Source organism: Centroberyx affinis, unplaced genomic scaffold (genome assembly GCF_046629955.1).
Source record: "Centroberyx affinis isolate AG114_WGS23_722 - 3 ecotype Tasmania unplaced genomic scaffold, CSIRO-AGI_Caff_v1 ptg003392l_1, whole genome shotgun sequence".
NCBI lineage: Eukaryota > Metazoa > Chordata > Actinopteri > Beryciformes > Berycidae > Centroberyx > Centroberyx affinis.
Window position 1 is genome coordinate 1 of NW_027281377.1, and position 12,389 is coordinate 12,389.

Below are 12,389 nucleotides of genomic sequence, written 5' to 3' on the forward strand. Positions count from 1 at the left end.
CATGGGTATATATGGATCTAATTGCACAGAATAACACTGGGTTAAGTCCAAAATAATGAAATATATATATATCATTAAATCAAATTATATTTTCCAGTCAGTGTCATCCTACATCTGTCAAACCTTCATCAGCATGTCCAACTCTCAAACACTTAGTAGAAACTCTATAACACAGCCAATATGCTCCATATATATATATTCCACCTAGTTTTAACATGGGGGTTATTTGGCACTTGACCGCCATGAATGAGATATAAACTACTCACCAAGATCGGATGCAGCTGGGACGAGTTTGTAGTGATTGTAGTGTCTGAATGAGGCCACGAAAGTGAAAACTTGTGAAAACAGATTCAACAACATATCCTGCTTTTAAGACAATCAAGTAGTAATTGGTCAGTCGTCATTTTGCATTTCTATTCTTGGTTTGCACTAAAATTAGTATTTAAAAATAAAGGTAGTTCCGTTCTCCCGAACAGGAACTATCTCTCCTAAATGGTATCCCTCCGCTATGTTCTCTTCTATCAATAAAAACCCACAGTCCATTGAAAATCACAGCAGCAGGATCTGTTGTTGAATCTGTTCACCAACGTGTTAAATGTGAGTTTTCAGGCTATTTTTGTGGCCTCATTCAAACGAATGGGAAGTAAAAAGTAAAAAGAAGTAAAAATCTGAATGCTACAAACTCGTCCAGCTGCATCTGATCTTGGTCAGTAGTTTATAGTCTGGATTTCATGGCGGTCAAGAGCCGAATAAGCCCCTATGTTAAAACTAAGTGGAAAATTGCTTTAATTATTGCTACTTTCTCCATTTTCAACCCAGAGTGGCAACAATTACCAACATTTGTACTGCTACTTTCTCTATTTTTCATTCTGAATGTTGTTCTTATAGTAACCTAACAACTGTCTACATAGCAACAAGCGGTCACTTTCCATTGACTTTAATGTAAAAAATGTGCTTGCTGTTTGAAAAAAGAGGAATAGTATGAACATGACCTTAATGTCTTAACTGGGAGCTGCATTACAGTATGATGATTCTGCATTAACATGTGGTGAGGAGGCTGAAGGTGTGTGTTTGTGTGTATGTGTATGTGTGTGTGTGTGTGTGTGTGTGTGTGTGTGTGTACCTTGGGTGTCGGGCAGGAGGCGGTGGAAAGGCGGGAGGTAGCCTGTGTTGCCCGCGGTGACTCGGAGGGGGTGGAGCTTAAAGAGGCCGAATCCCGAGGGAGCACCTGAACACCTCGAGAGATGATCGAGTCTGGGATCTACACACACACACACACACACACACACACACACTCTTAACGCTAGCTTAAGAAACATGTAGGACTTTCTCCTGTTGTATTGCAGTCAACTAAAGCTGGGGATGTGCTATATGGCTGAACAGAATGTGAAAAGACTGATGACCAGCTGGATTGGGGGAACACAATCCTACTTCAACCTCACAATCTGGTGGTACAACAAACTCTTGTGCTACTATAAAACAACCATGGAGGTGGAACATTTTTCATTCCACACTTCTTTTATTTTTTCCTTCTCTAGTGCTCAACTCTCATGGTCAACTTAGCCGTTAAGCGATGAGAAAATAGACACCAAAATCATCCATGTGTCCCTGGTAGATCACTGTTCCATGTTCCATGCTAACACTTTAGCATACACTATCTTGAGTGATAGTAGGCTCAGTGCTAACACTTTAGCATACATGTTGAGTAATAGTAGGCTCCATTCTAACACTTTAGCATACAGTATGTTGAGTGATAGTAGGTTCGCTAACACTTTAACATAAACTATGTTGAGTGATAGTAGGCTCCATACTAACACTTTAACATAAACTATGTTGAGTGATAGCAGGCTCAGTGCTAACACTTTAGCATATGTTCAACTAGCACTGTGTCATCAAGTCTGCTTGCTTCTTTCCCTGAAGACAATCGTCCCTATTGTCCAAATGTGAGTTAGTGAACTTTGAGACCATATCACATTGTTAAAACAGATTGAAAAACATGATGAAAAGTTGCTGTGTTGTGGATTGTACCTCCAACAAGTGTAAAAATCCTGATCTCGGGTTCTCAGAAACATTAGCAGTTTACTGCTAGCTTGCCATTTAGCTATTGAGTTGATGGCTGCTTGGACAGTGGAGTCACTCATTCAAGTTAGCAGCATAGGTAAACTGGACTGCCATCAAAGCCAAAATAATGAAGCATTTACTTTTACTAACCTGGTGCTTCAATCAAGTAGGTGGATATGTAATGTCTGGACATTGAGTTGGGTCATTGAGCCACATTGACGGAGGGAGACTGAGAGGGCAAGATGCTGAACAATTAATTTTTCTAGATAGTTCAGGGTCACACAATAATGTAAAGACATGTGTTTCCTAATTTACTTAATTTAGTAAACAAATACTTCAGCCTGATACTTCAGCCTGATCAAACTACTCTGATGAAAATATGTAAAAAAAAATACACTGACACCAATACAGTCCTCCACTTCAGCCATCACAACAACTACCAACTGCTGCTTTCTACCACTATAATACCACAATACTTCCATTAAGCACATGGTCCATTGCTTTACCAATGTGCTTTACCAACAGTGTGTGACTGACAGACGTGGCTAACAATGACGTGATATGATCAAGACGGAAGTGACCGATGGCAGGAGAGGAGGGGTGTGTGCGTGTCTCACCTGGTTGTCATGGCTACTGGAGCAGGTGAAATGAGTGGGGGGGGCGGGTGTGGTGCCGGGCAGGTAGGGACTCCCCTTAGCCATGACCGTAGCATGACTTGTCTGATGGATACACACACACACATACACATGTCCACATAGACAGGCAGGTGAATGAGATGAAATGGACCGTTACAAAAGTTGACATTTTGAGTGATGTTCCACCAGGTATTAAAATTCAATTCAAGTGTCTTAGATGGAGTTCAGTGTGATGTTCTCTCCATACAAGAATGACCATCACATATTATGGCTAATAGCGTACCCTGCCATGGTATAGAGAACTCACTTCCCCTCAAGATTTCCCAAGAAATTTGTTCAAACCAAACCCCTTAATTTTATCCCTGATAATTTCTCCATTACATAAACATTAATTATACATTAAAAAAAACACAGCTATAAAAAAGTAAGGTTAGTACATGGCTTTTACGGGGATCTATTCATGGGTTGATTCATGGGTGCACTAGTAATTATTAAGTAATAACAAATAAAGTAATAAGTAATAATTTTAAGGGGTTTTGCATGAATTAAGGGGTGAAAAAATTGTAATTAATCTAAATGAAAGGTTGTTTTAGGGGTTAGTGGTTCATAGCAAAATTTTGTAACTCAGCACCTATCCTCAGCATGACATCGCCTAGAGATATTTCTATGTAAAATGAAAAAGACGGTATAGGACAAAATTAATTCCTGTAACGTCCTGCTGTCTCTTGTTAAATTGTAATTACTTTTTAACTACTAATATGTGGTTCTTATTATTATTCATAGTATTCCCATGATGCATTTCCTACCAATGTGGCGCTTTACAATACACACAGCTCATTGGCTGTGTTTGTCATTTGATTGCAATCACCTGTTAATTTATTACAATCACCTGTTATTTTCCTACCAAGATGGCCGTGTGGTGATGTAACAGAATACGATGAATAGCATTTTAGCAGCCTTGTATCATAGTCTATAGAACTTTAGGTGTCTATAGTACAGTAGCCTGCTACTGCAATGACCCAGTTTCTCCATGGGGATCATTAAAGTCTAATCCACAGAACTTGGATGGATTCCCATTCAAATCAACGATGGTTGACGCAGCAGCCATTTTCATGTGTACCTTTGGGCTCGATTCTGTATGAACTGACTTACGGCAAGTCACTGAGCTGAGAGGTTTTACAGCAAGGACCAAAGCAGCTTCTCTGTCTCCTTGCTGCTATGGATTGCTAACATGCTAATGTTGACTAGAAGAGCTAGAGAGAGAAGTCCAGTCTGTGATAACTTAACTACTTAACTACTGATAACTTATGTACTTTTACTTAAGTAAGATTTTGAATGCAGGACTTTTACTTGTAATAGAGTATCTTTACATTGTTGTATTGCTACTTTTACTTAAGTAAAAGATCTCAGTACTTCTTCCACCACTAGTCACCATAGCAATTAACCCTTAAAATTCCATAATCGCCATTTTATGCTGTACTAGCCAAATTACCACAGACCATTCTGTCCATTCAATTTCTGTGGTTATCTATCTTGTTTCATATGGGAGGAATTCTCTGACAATGACACCCTGGTTTTTAGTCCAGTATCGTTCTGATGACCCCGGCCATAACCCGGTTACCTTGGCAGCGATGGCGGCAGCAGTGATGTGGGAGGAGCCATGCTGGTGATGGTGGTGGTTGTGGGCGTGTCGAGCTCGCCTCCTCTCCTCCTCCTCCTCGTCCTCCTCCTCCTCGCACTGCGTGCCGCGCTCCATGGTGTGCGTGTTGGAGAGCGTGTTGCCGTGCGTGTTGGCCAGCAGGGGGGGCGGGGAGGGCAGCTGCTCCAGGGCCGAGTGCGTGGACTTCACCCGGACCGCCGCCTCGCGCAGCAGGTCGATGGCATGGGGCAGAGCGGGCAGGATGAACTGAAAACACTCCTGGGTAAACAAGGCAGCGCACACGCAAACAAAGCCACGTTTCAACTTTTCGGCAGCTTCCATGAGCTGCTGAATGCCTCCCCAGACCCAGTAAACACTCAAACAGTTCACCACAAATGACACAGTCCCCCCTAATCAGTAACAAATATGCTACTTTGCTTTGAGTTTCAGCAAAATCCAATCAGTGGTGTTTTTTTTTTTCTTGATTCATGTTTTTGATTCATTTATTTACTGCTTACATTTATATTCACCTTACAAAGCATTTTGTAACTGTTTTGATAAGTGCTCTGTAAATAAAGGTTATTGTCAGAGGTGGAAAGTAACTAAGTACATTTACTCGAATACTGTACTTAAGTACAATTTTGAGGTACTTGTACTGTACTTTACTTGAGTATTACCATTTTATGCTACTTTATACTTCCACTCCACTACATTTCAGAGGGAAATATTGTACTTTTTACTCCACTACCTTTATTTGATAACTTAAGTTACTAGTTAGTTTGCAGATTCAGATTATTAATACAAAATATAATCAACTAATAAATTGTGATGTATTATTATAGATTACTGTAAGCTACCCAGCAGTATATAAAGTAGTGGAAATCAGCCCCACCTTTTCCAGCTGCAACATTAAAGTGATGCTTACACTTTAATGCATCAATAATTATAATTCAATAATATAATATATACTGTATTATTGTGAAATGGGCCATTCTGCATAATGAGTACTTTTACTTTTGTTGCTTTAAGTACATTTTGATGCTAATACTTTTGTACTTTTACTTAAGTGACATTTTGAATGCAGGACTTTTACTTGTAACAGAGTATTTTTATACTGTGGTATTTCTACTTTTACTTAAGTAAAAGATCTGAGTACTTCTTCCACCACTGGTTATTGTATCAGGGCCAATTAGAGCTAGAAGCCATCAGTAATGGAATGATATGTCTGCTAATGATTGATATTTACATCACTGATATTTGCCAAAACAGTGAAATCCAAGGGGTGGGACGATATATTTAAAATCAATATATCGCAATACAAAAATGTGACAATACATATCGTGGGGCAAATTAATCGCAATATGAGCCACATTTCATTTTGCTGTAGTAATCACAAATGAGACTGCTTGCCCATCACACATTTATAAGCTCTCCATCCAAATTATATTATTGGCACTTTGTAATGACATTTTTAAATTGTTGTTTACATTCTAGCAGCCGTATTTTGTTGTCATTTTTAGTTATTAAATCATATCATGGGTGTGTTGAATTGTATCGTGACATAAGCACATCATCCCATCCCTTGTGCAGAGTACAGTAGAGTACAGTAGAATCCTGGAGTCCTACCTGAGAGCCCTTCTTGCTCCCTGGCAGGTTGATGATCAGAGTTTTACCACGGATACCACACACCGGCCTGGATAGAATCAAACAGATTAGAGCAGAGTAGGCTACCACACACTGGTCTGGTTAGAATTAAACAGACACCTAATAGAGTGACTATATGGAAAAGAACAGAATATGAAGTCTTTACCTGGACAGCATGCCTAGGGGTGTAACATTGAGCGATCCCATCAGCATGGCCAGAGCCATTCCTGGAGCCTCTCTCTCGATCACCTCTCTGGTGGCCTGCAACAGAAACACCGGGACTGGTCTGCTTGAGGGGTTTGAAACCCTTATTTGCCCCCCAAAGAGGTTTGGCCAAGCACACTTGTTCTTCACATCGCCATGGGCCAACATTTCCAAGGGTGTTAGCCATTCACTTTCCTCACAAGCCTGCCTCTCCAGACTAGGCTCAGAACACAGTTATTTGGCCAAAACAGCTAGACCGGAAGTACCGTGTGAATATTTTTATTTGGTTGGCAGTTGGTTTTGTAGTCGGCGGTTCGATGTGTGCGTACCTCAGGTGTGACGTCTCGTGGCGCGAAGCCAGTTCCTCCGGTGGTGAGGATGAGATTCAGCTCCTGCTCGTCACACCAGTCCAACAGAGTTTCCTGTACATATGTAGGTGCACACACACACACACACACACATACACACACAAGTTAACAACAAATTAGACCATGCGTCCTCTTCGCCAGGAATACTATGGGACAGCAGGGAGGTCGGAAACGCTATTGGATAGTGAATGACTGAGTGACTGATACTTGTCTGTCTGACTGATACTGGCCCTGTTTTTTGAATTAGCTCAAACATGCTTGATTTTTTACAACTGATCTTGGTCTTGAAATCCTCCAGTAGTGTGAGCTGGTCAACCACTCAAGTCTGAATGGAGACGGGCGATAGCCAATGAGTGCTGAACGCCCGAGAAGAAAAAAGGACAAGAATGAGGAAATAGAATGACCCAACTCAGTGTTTCAGTGAGATCAGTTTCAGTTCCCTAAATCCAACCGGTCATCAAGTGTGTATTCCCCAAATGTTAAGTCATCAAGTGTGTGTTCCCTAAATCCAACTGGTCTTCAAGTGTTTGTTCCCCAAATCCAACTGGTCATCAACTGTGTGTTCCTCAAATCCACCTGGTCATCAAGTGTGTGTTCCCCAAATCCAACTGGCCGGCAAGTGTGTGTTCCCCAAATCAAACTGGTCATCAAGTGTATGTTCCCCAAATCAAACTGGTCTTCAAGTGTGTGTTCCCCAAATCAAACTGGTCATCAAGTGTATGTTCCCCAAATCAAACTGGTCATCAAGTGTATGTTCCCCAAATCAAACTGGTCTTCAAGTGTGTGTTCCCCAAATCCACCTGGTCATCAAGTGTGTGTTCCCTAAATCCAAGTGTGTGTTCCCCAAATCCACCTGGTCATCAAGTGTGTGTTCCCTAAATCCAAGTGTGTGTTCCCCAAATCCACCTGGTCATCAAGTGTGTGTTCCCTAAATCCAAGTGTGTATTCCCCAAATCAAACTGGTCATCAAGTGTGTGCTCCCCAAATCCAACTGGTCTTCAAGTGTGTGTTCCCCAAATCCACCTGGTCATCAAGTGTGTGTTCCCTAAATCCAAGTGTGTGTTCCCCAAATCCACCTGGTCATCAAGTGTGTGTTCCCTAAATCCAAGTGTGTGTTCCCCAAATCCACCTGGTCATCAAGTGTGTGTTCCCTAAATCCAAGTGTGTATTCCCCAAATCAAACTGGTCATCAAGTGTGTGCTCCCCAAATCAAACTGGTCTTCAAGTGTGTGTTCCCCAAATCCACCTGGTCATCAAGTGTGTGTTCCCTAAATCCAAGTGTGTGTTCCCCAAATCCACCTGGTCATCAAGTGTGTGTTCCCTAAATCCAAGTGTGTGTTCCCCAAATCCACCTGGTCATCAAGTGTGTGTTCCCTAAATCCAAGTGTGTATTCCCCAAATCAAACTGGTCATCAAGTGTGTGCTCCCCAAATCCAACTGGCCGGCAAGTGTGTGTTCCCTAAATTCAACTGGTCGTCAAATGTGTCGTCAAGTGTGTGTTCCCCAAATCCTACTGGTCATCAAGTGTGTGTTCCCTAAACCCACCTTCATCAACTGTGTGTTCCCTAAATCCAACTGGTCGTCAAGTGTGTATTCACCTTCGAGACACAAGATGCCAGTGCTTGAGTGTGTGATGTCCTGTAGTGTGTCCCCAGCTTTACATTAAACCCCCGGAGTGTGAGCGATGTAGTTGCTAACCAGCTCAACGCATTACAACACATACCTTGATTTCATCAATCTCATCTGGAACGATCTTGTAGGCTGATATAACTCCGCCTAACCTGTAGGAGGAGATAAGACACACAGTTGGAGTGAACTGTGTGTATGTGTGCCTGTATGTGTGTGTGTGTGTGTGTGTGTGTGTATGTGGGTGTGTGTGTACACTCACAGTGAGGGGTCATGGACCAGGTCCTTTAGGTTGACTCCACTCCTATCCTCAGCCAAGTTCTTGAAACAGCTGTCACTGACTGGAGAGGGGAGGAGTTAAGGTTATAAATTAATAACAATACAACTGCTATAGATATGTCATTTCTACAAGAGTATAATGCCGGCAAGTAGGGTTAGACCGTAATGTGGGACCAATATGAACCTTTTATTAAAAATCTGATCTTGTCCAGTTAGTGTTGTCCACCTCTGATATGATGGATATGATGCAGTTTGTCTTATGCAACATTTTAACTAACGTAATAAATAACAAATAAAATCATATATACCATCAACAATAAGAAAAATACTCTCTTCCTCCAAGATTCCAGCATAAGTGTAATAAAGTCTCATCAGACCAACAAACTATACTAGACTACAAAGCTATTATAAATGTTCCTATCATAACTCTACTGCATTAACATTCAACAGCAGAGTGTTGTTAATCCCTGGTCCCTTAAATTGAATAATTATGCTGAATTGCAGAAGCTAAGACCTGAGATTTAACCACTTCCCCTTCAAAGAAAATGTGTGGACTGATACAGCATACGATGTGACTCCAGGACAAAGCCTGTTCAGGGTGTCTCCAAGTTTCTGCAAGTCAGTTTATGACCATTTTACTGCAGGTACATTTAAATGTAGCAATTTCGCAAATTGAAATGAATGTAAAAAAAAACAAAAAACTGCACACCTACAACAATAAAGTGCAAGTCTGCGCAAAAGTGCTGATTTCCCACCAGGAAAACAGCACAACAAGAAACTACTAACATTTTAATACCTATAAAAGTGCATTTAAGACTTAAAATACTATATTTAGCTATATTCAAGATTTTGGATAATATAATTAATGACATTTAATTTCGCCACACCGTTACCACTGGATCACGAGCGCCTGCTGGCACAGTAAGAGTAAATGAGTAAAAAAAAAAATCTAGGTGTGAAGGGGACCTCATAGCTGAAATGCCAATTCATGTGAATATGCAGCTATCAGACCCTAATGTTTTCAGTTTGGGAATTACCTCAGTCCCAGCATCCCCAAATACCATAGCTTGCATGGCCACATACGGACAATTTTAAATGATTTTTTTTAAATCTTCCCTAGCATTATAGCTAACCAATGCTGACTGGCCAAGTGGTCTAAAATATAAAAATCGGCAGTATGTCAGCAGCTCGTAAATAGAAATTTAATTTCTCTGTGGTACAAAAAAATGCCTTTTCCACAACAAACATCTTTCATTGACATTGTTCAATAGCTCTAGTACACTGGAGGTGCATATAGTAACGAAATGTAAATGAAATGTTAGGGTGACTAACATTGCTTATGCATCACCGATGGCTTGCTGACCACTAAAACATGATTGTGGAACCCACAACAACACTTCTCAAACTAGTTTTTCTCATTTTAATGTCAAGCGTCTAGTTAGTTTTGCAAGATAGATGTGTCCGCCTGAGTCAAAGCTTGACCGTTTCTGGTGTTTTCCTTGGCGCTTTGGCCTTCAATCATTAGGTACTCAAGCTTGAAAAATACACATGGGTTGTACAAACATAAAAAAAAACTCCACAGACTTTATTAATTAGTGGTTTATTTGTTGTTATACCGACACAACTGATGAGCTTATTGGAAAATGAACGAAGAGGATGAAATCCCGCCTAAGCCGTGACTTGGCCTGGTGTGCTACTTTGACAGAACGAAGCCAGTATGCCTGCTTCCTCTCCAAAATGAATATTACAAATGTCACCACCTGATATATAATGTCTCAACGCTGGATAACAAGACCAAGCTAAATTAGCTTGTTGTTGCCAAGTTTTCTGGCTTGATCAAACAAAACAAAAATTGCACTGTAAATCAGTTTCAGCACGTAGACTAGAGATTCAAAAAAGCCCTCATTAATTATTCATGACTAGTAAATAAACACCATTTTCCCAGTTATTTACGGTGTATTTCACATGAACATGACATTTAAATACTATCTAAGCGAGGACACGCTTTAGATAAGTAAAGGAACCCCCGCTCCCCCATTGGTGAACCATGCTCTGTGGGTGGTACTCATGTTTGAAGTATTCCCAAAAGTATTTCATCTTGATATGGCACACCTTGTACAATGCGTGGCTCTTTATCACGCGCCTTCTTCCGAGGAAGCACCAGGGCTAATGCTTCCATCTACCATATTTTTTGACAACTTTTGCCGCATCTAACCTCAACAGAGTCTTTATACTAATCTTAATCCTAAATCCCAGATCCAACCCTAAACTAGCCCTTTGTAGAATGAGGACCAGCAAAATGTCTTCACTATGGAGGATTTTTCTTGCCTTACTATCCTTGTGAGGACATTTGGTGCTCGTGAGGATAGAAGTGCAACACAAACACAACCACACACACACACACACACACACACGGTAAAGGGGGTGGGGACGTATGTTAACATGTGATTGGAGGTTGTGGTTGTTTGTTGGATGGACAGCAGGGTTAGCTGCTGTTAGCCGAGATGCTAGCAGATCAAAGCTATGACAGATTTTACAAGCAGCTGCTGGCTCGCATCCTCTTTAGCATTAGCCTCACGTCTCTCCCTGCCTTGGCAAGGCAGCAGGGCTGCTGGTGGCTGTGACAGACTGTATGCTTGTCCCAGTCCTCCTCTGCACGACACGGAGGCAAACATCAGCTAAGCTGCCTAGTGAAGCTAAAACAACTGCAGAATAGAATTCATTTCGCATTGGCGCTTTGCCTTGCTTGCTAACTAGCTTTGGATAGCTAACCAAAAGAACGATTTGGGTTTAATAATGTTATCTTATATCGCTAATTAAACCCACACACAATTGGCCCAACAGCGGTCAAAAAGAGCCTCGAAATATATTTAACTAAAAAACAGCCTCGACAGCGGCCAACAGAGCAGGTCTGCAAGGGGACATGAATAATGCAGCTGATGTAGGCTAGCTAACGCTAACCTTGCTAGAAAATGTCAGTTGCATCAAGGTAACCGCAAAGAACAGACTAAGCTCGGAAGATAGGAGATTTTGCCGTCAAAATAAAAGCGCCAGTGTTACACATCGTCGCAACATTCGTCAGTTAATGTGTTACTTTGAAAATCCTTACCGGAAGTCCTGTTTTTTATTCTGTCTGACTTGACACTGGTAAAAATGTCTCACTATAATGCCATTTATCTTCAACACTTTAACAGTAAATAACACAACCAATCCCCGCATGCAAATATACACTTGAAAAAACCCGACAAAATAGCGAATATCGTTCGTTAGATGCTTATTTCACATCTGTCCGACCTGTCAAAAGGCAGGCAGCTAACGTTCGAGCAATGACAGTCAACGGTACCGGTTAGCATGCTGGCTAGCGTTAGCTAGCTCTGCAGCGAAGACAGCTCGTATCGTGACACCGACAAGCACAGGCAACCCACGGCAAAACGGTACAGAAGTGCAATATTACGAAGCATTTTGTTGCCATTTATGAAATCCTCTCCTTACCCGTCAGGATCCCCACTCGGGTCTGGTGGTCGTGGTTGGTGAGCACCATCCCGTCCGCCGCCATGTTTACAACCTCTGTCTGCACTCTGACAGCAGATACATAGAAGCGTTGTGGTGGTGTACGGGCTGCTGCTGCACCTCTGGAGGACGACAGGGAGTGTGTCTGTATGTCTGTGTGTCTGTGTGAGATGCTGCTAAGATGTGTGTGACTTGTGTCCTTTGGTGTGAATGTCCTCCATCTGATAGGGGAATACTTGGTGGATCCCTGCATAACGGCACAGGAAACACTAACCTATGTCTTCACCAAGCTGAGTTGCAGGGGTACAAACTGAAGAGTTGTCTCTTTTGGCTCCTGGATAACATGGTACCAGTTGGGTATGACAAGGTGTGACACTCACCATATCTCAGCCTGAGTCCAAATTTGATCTTGTGGTTTTTATC

General features: G+C 41.6%; 1 protein-coding gene across 1 annotated transcript; it reads right to left on the bottom strand.

The window, feature by feature from the left end:
- Nucleotides 1–1,123: 1,123 nt before the first annotated feature.
- On the bottom strand, nucleotides 1,124–12,022 carry gphna (gephyrin a; the record flags this gene model as incomplete). Its single annotated transcript, XM_071539088.1, has 9 exons — nucleotides 11,949–12,022; nucleotides 8,440–8,518; nucleotides 8,275–8,332; nucleotides 6,513–6,605; nucleotides 6,146–6,240; nucleotides 5,962–6,028; nucleotides 4,318–4,614; nucleotides 2,679–2,780; nucleotides 1,124–1,261 (listed from the first exon to the last, which is right to left on the bottom strand). Coding segments are annotated over exons 1-9 (993 nt in total), but the record flags the coding sequence as incomplete, so codon positions are not given.
- Nucleotides 12,023–12,389: the final 367 nt, after the last annotated feature.